The following is a 21364-nucleotide window of genomic DNA, read 5'->3' as shown; positions in this document are numbered from 1 at the left end:
TTCCCTAGTGGCCCTTTTCCATGTATTTGCAGCTGTCTTCATGCAATATAGCAGCTGGAGAGGAGGAGGGAACCAGCATAATGTTAACTTGGAGGTTTGCACAGACTACACTTTGAGACCTTCTGTAATAGCTTATCCAGTCCACCTATCACCAGTACTGGACTGACCTCTGCAGTACATTTTCTAGTGCTATTTCCAGTCTGCTGTTAGAATTGTTAAGCAGAGTGGCTTCCCTAGGATGCTATTAAACATAAGTGATCTGGACACTTATGGATATAAAAAAAATGTAAGACTGATGGAAATAATCCAGCTGTTTGATAGGTCTTTCTCTGCTCAGCCAATATATAAATATAAATCTATTACACCCTCCTTTACTATTTCATATTTGTTATTGGATCAGAGAATAGGTGATCCAGAAGAATACACGAATGAAGATCAACAGGCTGTACATAGTACAAAAGAGCTTGGTATGTAATTATCTGCAACACTTACTGTTATCTGAAAATTATGTGATAAACCTCTCTAGGTATTTATATGGCCTTCACCATTCTTGTATCTAAGGCCCCCACTATCATTAGAGGGGATTTTATCTTCACACCAACGCTATGAGGCAAGGAAGTAATTATTCCCACGTTACAGATAAGTAACTGAGGAAGAGAGTAGATTAATTGATGTGTCCAAGATCACAGGGTGTCTGTAGTCAAGTTAGAAACTGAACCCACGTCTTCAATCCCAGTCCAATGCCCTATTCACAAGACCATCTTTCCTACCACTCTGACTCACACAGTCCATAGGTGTGTTAACAGCAGGACCTTGGCCCCAGTAAACATAGTTGGAGCCTATATACTTGAACTCAAAACAATGTTAGCACCTTCCAAGCAAGAACAGTTTGGAAAAAAAAACCTATGATTTGAACTCTAGCATAGACAGGGCCTAAAAGAGGCTCTAGTGTTATTTATGACTCAGAGAGGAATGCTGCAATAGTTTCAGATGTCCTAAAATCAGAAGAAACTTCTTACAGTCAATGATACTAAAAATAACTGTGTGAAACCTGTTCCCCTGAATATTGGATACATGACCATTACTCAATTCCCCTTTCATAGCTTTCAGATGTTGCCAGGTCTCAATAAGGAAACACCTTAAACCTTCACTGAGGAGTATTATGGTGAAAAATGGAGAATATTTTGCAAAGAAAGGGCTGGTGGGGGTGGGAAAGATACCTCATCTCTTGCATATAGCTCAGACCAGCATGCCTGGGGTATGCACAACAAAAGCCAAAGAACTGCCATGAAAATAATTGGAAAAGTAGGAGAAAAAAAATGAAATCAAACTGCTTACAAAGGGTGAAGAGTTTACCAAAGAAGCTATTAGATGTGTAATCACCTCCATCCATACTTCATATTACTTGTTTAAGTGTAAGGGAAATGGGGGGCAGCCAAAAAATTCTGTCTCCATTGCCCAAAATTAAAAAATAGCTCTTCCTTGACACGAATATAAATTCCCAGCATATTGTATTTCCCAACACCCTTCCTCTCAATATTTCTCTGTGATTTGCTTCAGAGTTTGCTGCATTCTATGGTGCTGGACACCTTAAAAATGTGTGTAATAACAAATAAATGACAACACACTTACATAAAGGTCTGGATGCTGTGGAGTATCTCCCTCCCACTTCAGGTACTACACAAGAAAAGTTCATTACCATCCACAGGCAACATTACAGGATCTCAGCCTAAGTTCATTTCAATGAGGTGAAGAAGAGCTCTGTGCAGCTCAAAAGCTAGTCTCTTTCACCAAAAGAAGTTGGTGCAATAAAAGATACACCCTCAGCCACCTTGTTTCTTCTCATTTCAATGGGGCATTTGTTGGCCATTTGATGGAAGCTCCCCTAGCTGAAGCTGGCAGGGGAGACTGAAAAGGCATTTGGGCTGGAGTCTCTTACCTGATCGTTCCAGTGGTGTAGCTGGCTGTAGCGCACCTTGCAGAAGAGGAAGCCTTCCAGGTACACAGAGTACAGCTGAAAATACACCCAAGGGGCATCAGCTTCCCTGCCTGCACAGCACCCCCATCCTCCTCCTCCACAGCCCTCCCGCCCCCCCCATTCCCCTGCCTCCCCACACAGCTCCCCTCCCTCCCTACACAGGCCCCCCATTCCCCTGCCTCCCCACACAGCTCCCCTCCCTCCCTACACAGGCCCCCCATTCCCCTCCCTCCCCACACAGCTCCCCTCCCTCCCTACACAGGCCCCCCATTCCCCTCCCTCCCCACACAGCTCCCCTCCCTCCCTACACAGGCCCCCCATTCCCCTCCCTCCCCACACAGCTCCCCTCCCTCCCTACACAGGCCCCCCATTCCCCTCCCTCCCCACACAGCTCCCCTCCCTCCCTACACAGGCCCCCCATTCCCCTGCCTCCCCACACAGCTCCCCTCCCTCCCTACACAGGCCCCCCATTCCCCTGCCTCCCCACACAGGCCCCCCATTCCCCTGCCTCCCCACACAGGCCCCCCATTCCCCTGCCTCCCCACACAGCTCCCCTCCCTCCCTACACAGGCCCCCCATTCCCCTGCCTCCCCACACAGGCCCCCCATTCCCCTGCCTCCCCACACAGCTCCCCTCCCTCCCCACACAGCTCCCCTCCCTCCCTACACAGGCCCCCCATTCCCCTGCCTCCCCACACAGCTCCCCTCCCTCCCTACACAGGCCCCCCATTCCCCTCCCTCCCTACACAGGCCCCCCATTCCCCTGCCTCCCCACACAGCTCCCCTGCCCCCCCATTCCCCTGCCTCCCCGCTCAGTCGCTTCGGTCCGCCCCGAGCCAAAACAGCGCTGCCCAGGAGCCGGGATCCCCGCGGCGGCGCGGCCCCCCCAACCCCAGCGGCCGTGCCGGGCAGCCGAGACACTCAACCACGTAGCGGCCCCCGAACTTCTCCAGCAGCTGCTCCGAGACGGGGATGCTGAAATGCATCTTCATGGTGCCGCACGCGGCCCGCCCGCGCTCCGCCTCGCCGGGCCACAGGGGCAGGGCAGGGCAGCGGCCGCAGCATTTGTTTTCCCACGTGATAGAGGAGAGGGCGGGGAGGTCTCCTCCCTCCTGGGGGCGGTGGGCAAACCACTCATCCTGGCAGGTGATGGGACTGTCACAAACAAGGGCGGCCTCCTGTCCTGGCTCCCACTCCCAGGGCAGCGGCGGCGGCTACAACTTCCGCTCCGTTCCTCCCCCCCGCCCAATAGTTGGCCAGGCCCCTTTCATGGGTTTTATTTAACCAGGCTGGGAATCACCAGGACAGTGCTTCCCAACCTAGAGGGATCCTTGTCTGATTTCCTGTGCTCTCCTCCTCGCTGCCCCAAATGTGGGCAAGGCCCCTGGTGTGAGGACGGATATAACAGTTGGGACATAAGCGTGTAAAGGGGCCGCTGGAGGCTGCCTTCCTTCTTTATGAGTTTTTGTCCCACCCTTCCTCTAGATGTTGGGCAGCTCCTAGCCCCAGCCTTGTAGCTTTTCGGTGCTGGCTGGGACCAGGCTCCTGATGATGAATCAGTCATGGAAACAGGTACTTACCATCCAAGGAAACAAGTTTTCAGACTCCCCCAGCCACCAGTATGCACCTAGCACCTAGGGGTTTGATTTGTCTTTGACTCTGTAATGTGGATGATAGTCCTGGCTCTGAGGCCCCTGTGTGACTCTCTAGGCACCCCTTCTGATGGGACTGAATGAGCGTCCCAGGGTGAAGAATCCTGCAGCTGTGATGTGTCTCACTCTGAAGTATTACCCAATACTCAAGCTTCACTGCAGGATCTTCATAAACAGAACAAATATCTCATTGATTTAGGATGGGCAGAATGTTATATGCTGGGCGGGAAGGGGAATTACTGAAGCAAATGAGGTTCATACAGCTTTTGCAGAAGAGGAAATAACTGGTAGGAACTCAAGTAGAAAGAATAAAGTAACATTTTGTAATATCTTTTGATCATTTAATTTGTTTAGTTTCTTCATCTTCAGCCAAATAACTGACAACTTCTGAAGTCTGATAACTTGTCAAGTCCCGAAGCAGTTACCATATTACAGAAGCAGTTACTGTGAGGCATTGTGGGACAGCAGCTGGTCATTCAGTATCTGCTCTCGCACTGTGTCAACCTCTGTAGGTCTGTGGGTGCATCACCCCAGTGCTTAATTTGTGCCAGGGCTGAGCCCTAGTACCTCTAGGTTTGGCAGTTCATAGAGGCAGTTCATTTCCTCATTTTCACTTCCTTTATTATTTGTTACATTTGCATAAAAACAGGATATGTTAAGTTTCTGCTGCTACTGTAGTTTGCCCACCTGAAATCAGCTTCTGTTGATTGTTGCCACAGCAACCAACTATGATGTTGGGAACTGTACCTGTCTGAGGGCAATAATACACTTCATATGTTTGCCCAGTGTGTTTAACTTTTTTCAGTAACTTGGTTCTCCCTCCTCCTGCAGTGGTTGGGCTTTACCAAGTAATTTATTTCAGACAGTCCAATTGTTTAAAAAGTAATGCCTGGAGTTTAGATTATTTTAAAATTAGTAGCCCCTTGTGTTGGAGGGGAGGGAAGAATGACTTTCAAGATGCGTGCCGTTGCTCGCTGAACCCAGTTGGCAAATTTTGTAATATAAGCGTAAACTTTATTTATCACATAAGAAACTACAATGTAAAACAAGGATTTTGGATTCTGTACTGAAGCAGTGACCTGGATAAAATTTGGCTGGGGGGGTACTTAGTTCATAAATGGCAGCAAAGGAATAAGTGATGTCCCTCAGGGCTCTGTATAGTGGCTAATCTCAATTTTTATCTGTAGAACCAAAAACACGTCTCTGAACTTGCAGATGCCTGCATTGGATCTGTCATAAGTACTGTGGAGGTACAGATTTGCAGGTGGATCTGAGAAGTTAAGTGGCAAAGGCAGCCTTCTTATAAAATATAAGCACCAGCATTTGATGAGATGAGGTGTAGTAGATGGGTTTGTATATATGTAAAATAATTTATATGGCAATCTGTGGAACTCTTGGTACTGAAAAATACAATTAAAACATTCTAAAAGTGAATGCTCTTAATTTTAAGTTTATGACATGGAAAAATCTTGGAATATATATATATGAAAAGTGTGTGCTGGTTGGACGGCCGAGGACATGATTGGTTGAGTCTTTAGTTCTTTCCATTTTGGGAGGACATAATGGGAACAAGGACTTAGTTATCAACTTTAATGATAAACGTGTGTCTAATACCTTTACAACAGATAGTGTAAGTTTACACCTTGATATGTCAGTTCTTTGTCTGTTTTGAACATCTTTGGTTCCTGACCATTTTTTACAGTTTGATAGCATTTGTTTTGTCATGTAGTTTTATGGTAATGATGAACATAGAAACTTTCTACCTTTTATTACAGACTAAGTAATGCATGTGTAATGCTGACAGACCGCGGTCATCAGCGGGCGGGATCGAACCTGGGACTTCTGAAGCTTAGTATATGACCCTCTACTGCATGAACCAAAAGCCACATGGCTCTTAGCTAATGCTGTAGCAAACTTGTTAATCTCTAGAATGGTCTAGGTGCTACTGGAGGGGAAAAGAGCACCGCATCAAGCAGGCGTAGGTTACTCATGCAAACTATAAAGTAAATGTCTTGGGGGAAGGGGTGGAGGGAATTATGACAGGTGGAAGTGATGTATATGGCTATAATTTCCTGGCCTAACAGACTGTTTTTTTTCATGGTACAAGGTGGGTGAGGTAATATGTTTTATTGGACCAGCTTCTGTTGGTAAAAGAGGCAAGCTTTTGAGCTACGCAGAGCTCTTCTTCAGCTCCATGATTTTTCATGGTTAGACAGCTTGATTGCCTTTAACTATGAATCTTATTTCTTGCCTGTCACTTAAAATGTTTCCTAGACAGCCAATTTTGACCCCTAAATATCTTTAATGTGTTAAGCATGGATGGGGGGAGGGATAGCTCAGTGGTTTGAGCATTGGCCTGCTAAACCCAGGGTTGTGAGTTCAATCCTTGAGGGGGCCATTTAGGGATTTGTGGCATAAATTGGGGATTGGTCCTGCTTTGAGCAGGGGGTTGGACTAGATGACCTCCTGAGGTCCCTTCCAATCCTGAGATTCTATGATTCTATAGCCATGGCACCTCTGGGCTTGCTGCATCAGTTATGAATGTAAAAAAAATGCTTGACCCCTGTCACCTCTTTCATTACAAATTAAGCACTGCCCTATATCTAGACCAAGGCTGCCCTGCACATGTCCCCATTCATATCTCAATCCTTTCCACAAACCCTTGTTCCCACTTACCCCATACTCCCAGTGGGCTGGGCAGCTGTGTGGGTGGCATGGGGGAGATAGCTGAGGTGTAGGGAGGCCAAAAGAATCTCCATGTCCCAGGCTCTAGAGTAAGGTGTTCACTTTCCCCACCTCTGGTTTCACTCTGATTGACATGCTCTGACACACATTAGATTGTGGTGAACTATGATTTTAAATTGAGGTGGGATATTCACATGAGTAATAGGCCCAAAGCATGGAACCAGAAAGAATGAAATCATGAGAAAAAAAGAGTTGTTATGTTCAACTTGTAGTGACCGTTCAAAATACCATGTTATTTTATTTAAGGTTTGGGCTAAAGCAATAGAAATAAAACACAGTTTAATTGGGTAGCAGGTACAGTAAATAATTGGCTATATAAGAAACTCATTCATCTGGCCTTAGCTAAGGTCCAATAATTGGTACTGACATCACTTGTTTGTTAATGCATATAAAAAGGTAAATTCTTAAAGGGTTCATTGCTAATATAGTAATAGGTGATACTGGCAGTAGAGTATCTGTGCCTAATCGGGTAAAGAATGTGAGCGAAGCCAAACAGCAAAAATTAAGATGTTTGTACACTAATGCGAGGAGCCTTGGTAACAAAATGGAGGAACTAGAGCTATTGGTGCAGGAAGTGAAACCAGATATTATAGGGATAACAGAAACATGGTGGAATTGTAGTCACGACTGGAGTACAGGTATTGAAGGGTATGTGCTGTTTAGGAAAGACAGAAATAAAGGCAAAGGTGGTGGAGTAGCATTGTATATCAATCAGAGCCGGCTCTAGGATTTTTGCCGCCCCAAGCAAAAAAATGTTTGGCCGCCCCTGCTTTTTTTTTTGTGCCCCGCCCCTGGCTCTGCCCCAACTCCACCCCTTACCAACCCCTTCCCCAAATCCCCAGCCCCGCCCCCTCCCCCGGGCATGCCACATTCTCCCCCCCACATTGCTTCCTGTGGCTCCCCCCCAGCAACCCTCCGCCCTAGCTCACCTCCACTCCGCCTGCTCCCCTGAACATGCTGCCGCTCCGCTTCTCCCCCCTCCCTCTCAGGCGAGGGAGCAGCAGCGAGTTCAGGGGAGCAGGCGGAGTGGAGGTGAGCAAGGGTGGGGGGAGCTCAGGAAGTAATGGGGGGGTAGAGGAACCGCTCCCCACCCCAGCTCACCTCCGCTCCACCACTACCGCCTCCCCCAAGCGTGCCACCGCTCAGCTTCTCCTCCCTCCCTCCCAGGCTTGCCGCGCGAAACAGGCAGGGGAGGTGAGGAGCGGCAGTGGTGCGTTCAGGGGAGCAGGCAGAGGTGGAACAGAGGTGAGCTGGGGCAGCGGGGGCACGTTTCTAGGGGCCCCTAGAAATGTGCTGCCCCAAGCACCTGCTTGTTTTGCTGGTGCCTAGAGCTGGTCCTGATATCAATGATGAGGTAGACTGTAAAGAAATAAGAAGTGATGGAATGGATAAGACAGAGTCTGTCTGGGCAAAAATCACATTGGAGAAGAAAGCTACTAGAGCCTCCCCTGAGATAGTGCTTGGGGTGTGCTATAGACTGCCAGGATCCGATTTGGAAAAGGATAGAGACCTCTTTAATGTTTTCAATGAAGTAAATACTAATGGGAAATGTGTGATCATGGGAGACTAACTTCCCAGATATAGACTGGAGGACAAATGCTAGTAATAATAGTAGGGCTCAGATTTTCCTAGATGCTATAGCTGATTAATTCCTTCACCAAGTAGTTGCTGAACCAACAAGTGGGGATGCCATTTTAGATTTGATTTTGGTGAGCAGTGAGGAACTCATAGAAGAAATGGTTATAGGGTACAACCTTGGTTCAAGCGATCATGAGCTAATTCAGTTCAAACTAAATGGAAGGATAAACAAAAATAGATCTGTGACTAGGGTTTTTTATTTCAAAAGGGCTAATTTTAAAAAATTAAGGAAATTAGTTAGGGAAGTGGATTGGACTGAAGAACTTGTGTATCTAAAGGCGGAGGAGGCCTGGAATTACTTCAAGTCAAAGTTGCAGAAACTATCAGAAGCCTGTATCCCAAGAAAGGGGAAAAAACTCATAGGCAGGAGTTGTAGACCAAGCCGGATGAGCAAGCATCTCAGAGAGGTGATTAATTTAAAGCAGAAAGCCTACAAGGAGTGGAAGATGGGAGAGATCAGCAAGGAAAGCTACCTTATCGAGGTCAGAACATGTAGGGATAAAGTGAGAGAGGCCAAAAGCCATGTAGAGTTGGACCTTGCAAAGGGAATTAAAACCAATAGTAAAAGGTTCTATAGCCATATAAATAGGAAGAAAACAAAGAAAGAAGAAGTGGGACCGCTAAACACTGAGGATGGAGTGGAAGTTAAGGATAATTTAGGCATGGCCCAATATCTAAACAAATACTTTGCCTCAGTCTTTAATGAGGCTAATGAGCAGCTTAGGGATAATGGCAGGGTGACAAATGGGAATAAGGATATGGAGGTAGATATTACCACATCCGAGGTAGAAGCCAAACTTGAACAGCTTAAAGGGACTAAATTGGGGGGCCAAGATAATCTTCATCCAAGAATATTAAGGGAAATGGCATGTGAAATTGCAAGCCCATTAGCAAGAATTTTTAATGAATCTGAGTTACTACAGAGAATTCTTTCCTGTGTGTCTGGTTGGTAAGTCTTGCCCACCTGCTCAGGGTTTAGCTGATCGCCATATTTAGGGTTGGGAAGGAATTTTCCTCCAGGGCAGGTTGGCAGAGGCCCTGGGGATTTTTCGCCTTTCTCTGCAGCGAGGGGCACGGGTCACTTGCTGGAGGATTCTCTGCACCTTGAAGTCTTTAAACCATGAGTTGAGGACTTGAATAGCTCAGACGTAGGTCAGGGGTTTGTTACAGGAGTGGGTGGGTGAGATTCTGTGGCCTGCGTTGTGCAGGAGGTCAGACTAGACTATCATAATAGTCCCTTCTGACCTTCAAGTCTATGAGTAACTCCTCACTTAAAGTCGTCCTGGTTAATGTTGTTTCGTTGTTATGTTGCTGATCAGTTAGGGAACATGCTCGTTTAAAGTTGTGCAATGTTCCCTTATAACGTAATTTGGCAGCTGCCTGCTTTGTCCACCGCTCTCAGGAAGAGCAGCCCGTTGTAGCTAACTGGTGGGGGCTTGGAACCAGGGTGGACCAGCAGTAGGGTGACCAGATGTCCCGGTTTTATAGGGACAGTCCCAATATTTGGGGTTGTCAAGGTTCCTTCCCCACTCTGAACGCTAGGGTACAGATGTGGGGACCTGCATGAAAACCTCCTAAGCTTATCTTTACCAGCTTAGGTCAAAACTTCCCCAAGGTACAAAATATCCCACCCTTTGTCCTTGGATTGGCCGCTACCACCACCAAACAAAAATACTGGTTACTGGGGAAGAGCTGTTTGGAAATGTCTTTCCCCCCAAATACTTCCCAAAACCTTGCACCCCACTTCCTGGACAAGGTTTGGTTAAAAGCCTCACCAATTTGCATAGGTGACCACAGACCCAAACACTTGGATCTGAGAACAATGAAAAAGCATTCAGTTTTCTTACAAGAAGACTTTTAATAGAAATAGGAGTAAATAGAAGTAAAGAAATCCCCTCTGTAAAATCAGGATGGTAGATACCTTACAGGGTAATTAGATTCAAAACATAGAGAATCCCTTCTGCAGATGTGGCCTTTAGGGGAACCCCCTACACATGGGTGGATCACCTCCGCCAGATAAGGAAGTGACTGAGCAGGAGCTGTTTCGAGAGTTGCTCCGATCCTCAGATGCCGAAAAACAAGAACACAGGGCATGGAGAAAGACTGTAAATGAACATTAGAAACATTATAAAATAGACAGGCAGGACAGGAAGGAGAGTCAGGAGTGAATTTTAATGGGTCAGGAGCAGATGATAAAAGTGATGGAGAAGTAAACGGAGATGTTGAAGTCCCTACTCGCACTGCCGGCAGAATGCGTGCACCCCTCGTCCTGCAGCCGATACAGAACTGCTTGCCATGCTGTCTGCAAACTCCTCCCACACACATTCCTTGCATCTTCCTGGCCCGTCTAAGTACCCTGTTCACACCACCCCTTCGAACAGCTTCCAAAATTATAACTGGAGTTACACACAGCTATGAGAGCCTACATCAGGACACTGCCCTTCACTGTTATCTCCCTTTCCACCACTTGTTACTTGGTTGGTGAACTCTAATTACAGAACTCACAACCAGTTTGGGGTTTGTGCTGTTTCTTAACAGTCTGCCCTGAGGTTGATATTCTAGCTTGTGAGTCACTCCAGACCGTGGGTCCTACTTCACTTCAATTTCATTTATCACTACCTATCATTTCATTTGCAATGGAGCTGTCAATGTTAGCCTTTGATCACCTCATGATGCCAGCCTCCACTGCCCACTTGCTAAATTTTAAAACAAATACCTTTGTGCTTTCTCCCATGCTACCCTATGTGCATGGAAGGCTGTGACGATGGTCGCTGGAGGGGCTGTACTGAGAATGCTCAGTCAGGGAAAACTGCAAAGAGTAGGGCAGACGATCCCCAAATCTGGTGGTTTATTCTTATAATTAGATTCACCAAGCCAGTAACAAAACAGCTTCAGCAAAACAAAACTACCTTACTAATTACCAAGAAGCCAAAATACAATTCCCTTTAAGCAATCCAGCCTTTGGCTCCTACCCAGACAGCCAAGTCTATATAGTGAGGGTTATTTAAAACCTTATTCGTCATATATAAAGTTCTACCAATCCCAAGAGACCGAATGCATTACCACCAGGTCAATGAATATTTCAGATCTTACCCAAATACACACTTACAGCCAATTCTCATGAATTTAGTCTAAAATTTATTAAAAAAGAAAAGAGTTACTATGGTTAAAGATGATACATACAGATATGAGTAAAGTTCTTAGGTCAGTTTCAGTAGCAGAGATGGTGAAACTGCTAATTTGTGAAAGTCCTTCCAGAATCAGTTCAATAGGTTATAGTCCAATAAGCAGTCCATGTGCAGAGTTTGTTCAAATTCTTCCATGAGAAATTGCAGGGCTAATCCAGAGTCGACCTGGAGATCTCAATCCTGCGGTTTGAACTTCCCATGACAAAGTTTAAGCAGATTTGAGATAGTAAGGATCAATTCCCAAAGTCCCTTTATAGCCAAAGCTCAGCTGATTAGCCTCTTGTCAGCAAATGATCACAGCAGGCATTCCTTGGATGAAGAATAGGTAATGTGCATTGTTGCTTTGAAGTAAATCTCTATTTCCTAGGCATATACCGATAACTAGGTACACTGATAAACTATAAGGCAATTAACCACTCAAACGGTTCCTAGATAGTTTACTACAAACTTCAAAGAGAAATAAACACAATGATTTTATTACATAACAAGTTTCATCTAAATGTTAATATCCCCTTTATATCTCTGAATTAATAGACTATAGTGATGAAAAATTACAGATAGGAACAGAAGTTTAGCATCTATAAGCTAATTAGATTACATTGTTAAACTTCTAACAAGATATAGGTAAACACAGTGTGACAAAGTTACTCCTCTACCTTGGTGGGTCTTGCACTTATTTGCTCGCCTTGGAGCTTCATGGCAGCCCTCAGCTTGGCCATTTTTCTGAACCCACAGTCCAGGTCGACTCCTCCTGTGTCTGACTAGGAGTTGGGAGGTTTGGGGGGACCCGGGCCCGCCCTCTACTCCGGGTTCCAGGGCCCTGAGGAATGCAGCTGTCTAGAGTGCCTCCTGGAACAGCTGTGCGACAGCTACAACTCCCTGGGCTACTTCCCCATGGCCTCCTCCCAACACCTTCTTTATCCTCCCCATAGGACCTTCCTCCTGGTGTCTGATAATGCTTGTACTCCTCAGTCCTCCAACAGTATGCGTTCTCACTCTCAGCTCCTAGTGCCTCTTGCTCCCAGCTCCTTACATGCGCACCACAAACTGAAGTGAGCTCCTTTTTAAACCCAGGTGCCCTGATTAGCCTGCCTTAATTGATTCTAGCAGCTTCTTGATTGGCTGCAGGTGTTCCAATAAGCCTGTCTGTCTTAATTGTCTCCAGAAGGTTCCTGATTGTTCTGGAACCTTCCCTGTTACCTTACCCAGGGAAAAGGGACCTAGTTAACCTGGGGCTAATATATCTGCCTTCTATTACTCTCCTGTAGCCATCTGGCCCAACCCTGTCACAACAGACAAATACAGTTAGTATCTACTTCTGATTGTCTAACAATGCAGTCTTACATTTCAAGAACTCTAGTCTATTTAACATGGATTTGCTAACTATCTTCAAGGAATGGCCCTGTTTACCAGTTCAATATTTTTCTAATATGTCCTTAAAAGGTTGCTTTTAGTTCTATCAGCCTGCTAGTTGCTTAACCCTCACTGGCTCAGTGTCACAGGGGCATTCTCCCTAAACATCCACAAAGCTACGTCATTATCTTTCAAATCCCTGGTCAAAACTCCTCTTTTCCATGATGCCTACAAAAAAACTCGACAAAGGTTAGGCTGCTGGTATACAGATACTACTGCATATCATGGTAACCAATATTCTCATCATTTCCTTGTGCTTCACCATCTGTCGGCTCTTGTCTTACACAAATTGAAAGTTCTTTGGGGCAGGGACTGTCTTTTTGTTCTGTCTTTGTACAGCACCTAGCACAATGGGGTCCTGGTAGCATAAAAAATAAGTGAACCTATGCAATATTGACTTTTTCTCTTAGCTGGGGGGGCAGCATGGTCCTGTGATTAGAGTAGCAGAGTCAGGAGTCCTGGATTTATTCTTTGTTCTTCCACACATAGGTGCCGACGCTGGGGCTGGAGCACCCATGGGAAAATAATGATGGGTGCTGAGTACCCACTGGCAGCCCCCCATCAGCTCCTCCCTATCCCCCCCAAGTACCTCCCACCCACCAGCGGGCCCCATGGATCAGCGCCTCCCCCTCCTTCTGCACACCTCCCACCCACCGCTAACAGCTGTTTTGCGGCATGCAGGAGGCTGGGAGGGTGTGGGGGAGGAGTGAAGACGTGGCACACTTAGGGGAGGGAGCAGAACTGGGTGGGAAGAGGTGGGGCGGGGGTGGAAAAAGACGGGTCGGGGTTGGAGCAGGGGTGGGAAGAGGCAGGGCGGGTGGGGCCTAGGGAAAAGAGGTTGAGCAGGGCAGGAAGAGGTAGGGTCAGGGTGGGGCCTAGGGGGAAGGGGTGGAGTGGGAGCAGGGCCTGGGGCAGAGCCAAGGGGTTGAACGCCTGTGCTTCCATATGGTATGCAAGTCATGGTATGCAAGTCATTTAACCTCTGTGTGCTTCATTTTCCCCATCTGTACAATGGAAAAATTATGTTCTCCCACCCTCGTAAAGTGTTTTGAGATCTATGAACAAGTGCTGTATAAATGCTCAGGAAGAGTAATATTTGTGCCAGCACTAAACAAAGCAACAAATGTGTGCAGGGATGAGAGGGAATTATGCTGTCAGCTGGAGTTCTCCCATTCATTGAGACCTCAATCAGAGCAGGATCAACCACCCAGGCTAGCCAACAGACACCTAATTGCTATGATTTGTTTTACCTTCTAAAATATTTGTTTCCGTATTTTAAATTATTTTAGAGCTAACAGAATTATTTATTTTTACTGCTTAATACAAGGTTATCCTTTTAAAGTGTCACTGTTAACATTTCTGCTACAACCCCCACTCAGAAATGTCAGTTTACTCAGAAGGCAGGGCACTGTTCCCTCAGGCTATTAGCCAGCTTAATCAGCAACTTCCTTCTATCTCACATTCCCTCAGGGCATTCTGTGTATCAGAGGCTTACATTAGCTCAGCTGATCCAGAGCAGAAAACAGGGAAACACTGATCCTCTACAGTACCACTAACCACTCAGCCCTTAGCCGATTTTGATGAATCCTCGAGCATTTCGTTCCCTCAGCCCTCCCCCATCTTCCATTTTAGCCACAGCAAACATTTCAGAATTGGTATGAGAGAGAGTCAAAAGCCGCTGGCCCTAGCCATGAAATGTAGGGTTACTAGAATTAACTGATGGAACCAGGTAAACCCCTGAGGTTCTTAAGCAGAGAATACTTTAGTGTAGTCACACACAAACGATTATACAGAAATTGCTTGGGTTGACAAGCATTCTCTTTGGGTTTCTGCAGAGGGCCTGGAGATCTGGATTAGATTTTGGAGGGGAAAATCTGATCAGTATCCCTGGTTCACGCAGCATAATCACAGATGCCCTCTCTTACCTCAGATAGGCTCTGTGCCTACCACATCAAAACACAATCTGCATTTCAAAAAGTAAACAATGCCCTTCAGGCTAATTATGTTCCCCTACAGGGAATCAGCAACTTTGTCAGTGACTGTCATGGATACCTGGATATTGGAAGAGAGCCACTATCATTTTCCTAGACTAAGAACCGTGGCAAATAGGCTTTTTACCTTCTGCTCTAGTAACTAAGATTTTTCATGAAATATTAAGAAAATCTTCAAAACAAGGGTTTTATTTATCTTTAGAGATAATCCAAGTTATGATCCATAATTCTGACACACATTGCCAGAGTCTCATGTTCCACTGTTTCATGTGATTAGGACTTATAAGAAACACTTGTTCTGCCAGGGTCTTCCATCTCCAGCAGTTCTGACAAACCTGCCTCTGCAGCTCAGAATACTTCAGATGAGGTAAGAAATTCTCCCATTTCTACAATTAAACTTTCCAGTAGGGTTGTTCCCCTGACATTGGGAGGGATTCTCCTGCTATGGCTCCCCATACCCTACTGCAGTAATGTGCAAGTGCTGTAAAAACTCATTAGCCAGTCATGGGGGAACTCCTCCAGCACAGACATTGTAGGCTGCAAGCACCAGCTTAGCAAGCATGGCTGGGGCCATCTCTGAGGCTGGAGGGGGTAAGGACATAAGACAGTGAACTGGAGAGTGTGGGACAGCTCTGGGTTGTGTGGAGTACAACCCTGTCATAACCATAGGGGTAGCCTAAATTCCTCCTTACCTGTAAGGGGTTAAGAAGCTCAAGTAACCTAGTTGGCACCTGACCAAAGGAACCAATGGGAACAAAAAGAAAAGGAGTACTTGTGGCTCCTTAGAGACTAACAAATTTGGGGACAAAATGGGGACAAAAGATACTTTCAAATCTGGTGGGCGAGAAGAGGTTTTGTTTTGGGTTCTTTGTTTCTGTGGCCGTTCGCTCTTGGGACTAAGAGGGACCAGACATCAATCCATGTTCTCCAGATCTTTCAAAATAAATCTCTCATATTTCAAACTTGTAAGTAACAGCCAGGCAAGGCATATTAGTTTATCTTTGTTTTCTCAACTTGTGAATTTTCCGTTTGCTAGAGGGAGGTTTATCCCTGTTTTGCTGTAACTTTGAAACAAAGGCGGGGGGGGGGGGGTTCCTCTGTGCTTTTTGAATTTTCTGCTACTCTGTAAGGTTAAGTATCAGACTAAGTTTACAGAGGTGATTCTTTTACCTTTTTCTCTTTAAATAAAATCCTTCTTTTTAAGAACCTGACTGATTTTTCCATTGTTCTAAGACCCAGGGGTTTGGGTCTGTAGTCCCTTTGTAACCAACTGGTGAGGATATATGCTCAAGCCTTCCCCAGGAAAGGGGGTGTAGGCTTGGGGAAATATTTTGGGGGAATAGGACTCCAAGTGTCCTTTCCCTGATGGTTTGTTAAATCACTTGATGGTGGCAGTGATCCCAAGACAAGAAAGGAATCTGTGCCTTGGGGAAGTTTTAAACCTAAACTGGTAAGAATAAGCTTAGGGGGTCTTTCATGCGGGTCCCTACATCTGTACCCCAGAGTTCAGAGTGGAGAAGGAACCCTGACAAACCCTGTAAGTCTCACTATAACTTACAGCAGCTCCTTGGGCTACTTGTGACACCAAGGACTATTTTGGCCCCTGACTGGCTCAGAAATGGGAGAGTGCAAAGATGGCTTTAGGCCACGTTTGGCCTCCTGGAGACAAAGCACACAATGTCTCACCCTTTTTTTCCTGGTCTCCCAGAATCATATCTAAAGCTTTTGTTGAAATGAAAATTCAGGCTAGTCTTCAAACTTACTAAACCTGAAAAGTGCCGGTCACCAGAGTATCTAGGCACAAGATGGTCAGGCTGCCGTGACAAAAAAAGACTCTTATCTCTTTACAACCAGTAGTTGCAACTAGTTCAGTCCTGATCAGGGCTGGATTATGACATTCTGAGGTATGTTGTGTCAAGAGGCCCCATACCATAAAAAAAGAATATAAACACGAAAGCTTTATATTTGCATATATAAAAAGGCAAAGTTGTAAAAATAGAATAATAATCTTAATTTTCAGCAGCCCTCTCTGTAACGATGACATCATGACAGAAATAAATTTTAGACAAATTCTTTGAACTAATTGCATATGTAAGTAAAGTAGAAGTAAACAATAAAATATAAAAAATAAAAAATAAAAAAATACAGTAAATAATACAATTTACCAGGAGAATTCTCAGGAAAGTTTTCTTCTCTGTTGGGGCATCTAAATTGTGGAATTCCTTGCCTGAATACACAGTGACACTCTTAGAGGAGATAAGATGGCAATAGAGGATACAGGATGCAGATAACCCACAATCTTAAAGTTCAACTATTTGTTATATTGATATGAATTATACCCAGGTAATAAGCAAACCATCAAAAAATTGTATGCGGGTTGTATTTTTCAAAAAAATTGATTTTTGTTTTTAGAGGTTATGCTGAATTACCTAATATTGGTACTAAAATTAGTAGCAGAAAGTTTTTATTGAAACCAGTAAAAAAATTAATTGTATATTATAAATATTGAGGTTTATATATCTATACAACATATATCTATATCTATATGCCATAAAAACAGTTGCGCACCTTCTCGTAACTGTTGTTCTTCGAGATGTGTTGTTCATGTCCACTCCAATCAGGTGTGTGCGCACCATGTGCACAGTTGTCGGAAAGTTTTCCCTTAGCAGCTCCCATCGGGTCAGCTGTGGAGCCCCCTGGAGTGGTGCTTTCATGGTGCTCAATATATGACCCTGCCGACCCATGAGGTTAGCAAATACTGATCGGCCAGATGCTTCCGGGTGGAAGGCTGAGACAGCAGCGAGATGTACTTTGATGGATGACTCTGCCAGTCCTTGCTGTTTCAGGGACAGAAGGTGCTCTAGAATGAGTGGTATAGACGCCTGTAGTGGAGGCGTACGCTGCTTGGCACACCAGCAAGTGAACCTTTTCCACAGAGCTAGATATGTGGCCCTAGTAGATGGTTTCCTACTGCCAAGCAGGACCTCCTTTACTGGTTCTGAGCACAGAAGCTCCATGGGGTTTAACCATGAAGCTTCCAGGCCATGAGATGGAGGGACTGGAGGTCCAGGTGGTGAAGGCAATGGTGATCCTGAGTGATTAGATCGGAATGCAGCGGTAACTCGATGAGAGTGTCCAGTGGCCAAGTGGGGGCCACCAGAATTACCTCCTCTCTGTCCCTGCGGACCTTGAGAAGTACCTTGTGCATGAGAGGGATCGGGGGAAAGGGCCCCCCTAGGGAAGCAGAAACGCATCCATGATTGAGCCTGGACTGTGATTCTGGAAGAAGCAGAACATTGGACTCTTCCTGGTGGCGAACAGATCGACCTGGGGAAACCCCCACCCTTGGAAAATGGCGTGTAAGACATTCAAATGGATGGACCACTCGTGATTTCGGAACAATCTGCTGAGGTGGTCTGCTAGTTCGTTCTGCACTCCTGAGAGATAGGACACCTCCAGGTGAATGGAGTGGGCTATGCAGAACTCCCATAGCTGGAGGGCTTCTCGACATAGCAGGAAGGAATGGGCTCCACCCTGCTTGTTGATGTAAAACATGGCAGTGGTGTTGTCCATCATCACTGCACACACTGAGCTTGTAGCCAGGCCTGAAAGGTTTGGCATGCTAACCATACTGCCCTGAGCTCCTTGATGTTGATATGAAGGGGAAACTCCTCAAGTGACCATAGGCCCTGTGTTTGGAGGTCTCCCAAATGTGTGCCCCATCCCAGAGCTGACACATCTGTTACAAGGGGCAAGGAGGGCTGGGGGCTGTTGAATGGAACTCCCTCACAGACTGCCCAAGGGTCGAGCCTCCATTGGAGGGACTCGAGTACTTGGCCTGGCACCGTGACCACTATGTCCAGGCTGTCGCGTCCCAGGCAGTAGGCTGAAGTGAGTCACGCCTGGAGTCTGCCATGTGGCCGAGGAGACTCAGGTATCCCCTTGCTGTGGTGGTCAGGAATCACCTGAGGCCTTGAATAATGTCTGTCATCGCCTGGAATCGGGTGTCTGGCAAAAATGCTCTTGCCCATACCAAGTCCAGTAACGCCCCGATGAACTCTATTCTTTGGATCGGTGATAAGGTTGACTTGTTCAGGTTGAGGAGGAGACCCAGTCTATCGAAAGTGGATCTGACTAATCGGACTTGAGATTCCACCTGCTTCCTGGTGCGGCCCCTGAGAAGCCAGTCATCAAGGTATGGGTATACCTGCACCTGCCTCCTTCGGAGGAAGGCTGCTACAACCAACATGCACTTGTTAACACTCGGGGGACTGTTGACAGGCCGAAGGGGAGAACCATGAACTGATAATATTTTTGGTTGACCACAAACTGGAGATTTGTGCTGATCAAATGGCTATGTGAAAATATGCATCTTTCATGTTGAGGGCGGCATACCAGCCCCCCGGATCTAGAGAAGGGATAATTGTACTTAGGGAGAACACATGGAACTTCGACTTTATCATGAATTTGTTGAGTCCTAACAGGTCTAGAATGGGTCTGAGACCCCTCGCCCTGCCCCCTCCCCCCCGGCTTTGGGGATTAGGAAATAATGGGAATAGAATTCCTAGCCTCTTAGCTCCTGAGGAATCTCCTCCACTGCCCCAGATGCAAGGAGCGCCTACACCTCCTGGATAAGTTGCTTGTAAGAAGGGTGCCTGAAGAGGGACGGGGAAGGGAGGTGGGAGGGAGGGAAGGAGCAGAATTGGAGCGAATATCCCATTTCTACCATGCGGAGAACCCAGTGATCCAATGTTATTTGGGACTAAGCATGGTAGAAGTGGGATAGGCAATTCATAAAATAGGGGGAAGGAACTGGTGTCATGGAGGGTGCACCGTCCTCAGGCGTCCGTTCGAAAGGCCTTTTTAGAGCCCAATGAAGGTTTGGTTGGGCCTTGGCCCTGCTCAGAATGGGGACTGGAAGGTTTGCGCCTGCTGTTCCTGCTCCTATGCCTATAAAAATTCTGCCTTGGCCGAGGAGGATAGGGGCAGTATTGTTGTGATTGGGGCTTGAAATATTGTCTTTGGGTTGCTATATGCTCAACAACTTCATAGTCGCCCAGGAGTCTTTGAGACTGTGCAGCTTGGAGTCTGTTTGCTCTGAAAATAACCCTGCACCTTTGAATGGTAGGTCCTGCAGGGTTTGCTATAGCTCCGGGGACAACCCAGATGCCTGTAGCCATGAGCGCATCCTCATGGCTACTCCTAAGCAAAGGGTGTGGGTGGCCGAGTCCGCCAAGTCCAATGAAGCCTGGAGGGAGGTTCGTGCCACTGCCTTCCCTTCATCAATGATAGTTAAGAACTCGGCTCTGGAGTCTGGTGGAATCAGCTCCTTAAACTTCAACATGGAGGCCCACAAGTTGAAGTTGTACCTGCTGAGGATAGCTTGCTGGTTAGCTAGCCTCAGCTGCAGGCCCTCAGTTGCATAGATTTTCCTGCCAAAAAGGTCCATCCTTTATGACTCCTTGGATTTAGGGGCTGGCCCTTGCTGCCTCGTCTCTCTTTCTCATTCACCGCCGATACTACGAGGGAGCATGGTTGCAGGTGAAAGAACAGGTACTCGTATCCCTTGGAGGGAAGAAAGTACTTGCGCCCTACCCCCCTGGCAGTGGGTGGGATTGAGGCAGGGGTCTGCCACAGAGTCTTAATATTGCTCTGGATAGTTTTATTAGTAGCAGAGCTACCCTGGACGGTCCCTCTGGCACAAGGATGTCGACCATGGGGTCTTCGGGTTCGACCATCTCCTCTGTTTGTAACACCATGTTATGGGAAATCCTTCATAGAAGGTTATGGTGGGCCCTGTGGTCAATTTGGGGAAGGCCTGAGTTGAAGCTCCCAACACTGCTTCACCCAGGGATGAAGATAAGGAGGCCAGAGGTGGTACGGGATCCTCCTGACCCTCCAGCTCCCTGACCCCCTCCTGTTCAGCATCTGGGGCCTCTGTGGTGACCATAGCCAAGGTGATAGTAGCCTGGCCTTGCAATGCATCGGGCCTCAGAGTTGCCTTGGCAGCGACCTGGGCTGGCTGTGAGGCTTGCGCCAAGGTTGCCTCAGAACCACGGGGTGTAGGCTGGTTCTTGGCTGTGTGGGGTGGTCGGTGCTCCAAGGTCACCAAAAGGGAGCCCCTGGAAAAGGAGCCTTTGGCCTGATGGTAAGCCCAGGGGGTCCAAAAGGGCCATTGTGCCAGAGGCTGCCAGTGGGGTTGCTATGCAGTTGGTGCCTCCCTCCGTCGCTTGTCGGATCTATGCCTGCTGTGACAGGAATAGTACAAGTCAACGTCTGAGTCTGAAGACACGGATCTCAACTGAGATGACCACGGTGGCACCACATGATACTGTGCCAGGTACCTGTGCTGAGTTTATGATGCGCAGGGTACTGGTGTCGAGATGCCCAGGCCGGGGACTGGTGTCTCAACAGGCGGGGGAGGAGTTTGCACTTGGGTGATGGCAGCATCTACCCATCCAAGGTCAGAGAGAAGCTGTGACCTTGGGAGTTTAATACCAGCCTGGAGTGGCCAGTATTAATTTTTAGAATCCTTGTGGGCCCCCACCTTCTGCACTTAAAGTGACAGAGTGGGAAATCAACCTTGACAGCACTGGTCGTGGCAGCACAGAGGCTTATCTCTGATCACCGGGGAGAGAAGGAGCAGTCATTGCTATTAAGTCTCTGGTGGCTTCAAAAGTGTCTGGGGTGGAAGGTAACGCCAATGTCTCCACCTGGCACTGCCCATCCTGGGAGCTGCTATGTGCTGGACTCAACGGTC

General features: G+C 46.8%; 1 protein-coding gene across 3 annotated transcripts in view; it reads right to left on the bottom strand.

The window, feature by feature from the left end:
• Nucleotides 1-3194, bottom strand: part of SNX31 (sorting nexin 31) — a 75371-nt gene extending 72177 nt beyond the window's left edge. For 2 of the 3 annotated variants that reach the window (XM_048841367.2, XM_048841368.2), the window contains exons 1-2: nt 2904-3087; nt 1940-2014 (exon numbers count right to left, since the gene is read on the bottom strand). In XM_048841367.2, the coding sequence (XP_048697324.2) occupies nt 1940-2014; nt 2904-2969 (141 nt within the window). In that variant the 5' untranslated portion in view covers nt 2970-3087. Of the gene's footprint in view, nt 1-1939; nt 2015-2903 lie in introns of all 3 variants that reach the window. The other variant, XM_048841366.2, reaches the window with a different exon arrangement.
• Between the last annotated feature and the right edge of the window lie 18170 nt (nt 3195-21364).

The sequence above is a fragment of the Caretta caretta genome, chromosome 2 (assembly GCF_965140235.1).
Source record: "Caretta caretta isolate rCarCar2 chromosome 2, rCarCar1.hap1, whole genome shotgun sequence".
Taxonomy (NCBI): Eukaryota; Metazoa; Chordata; order Testudines; family Cheloniidae; genus Caretta; species Caretta caretta.
Note: the sequence above shows the minus strand (reverse complement) of the source record. Positions and strands in the feature narration are given on the sequence as shown.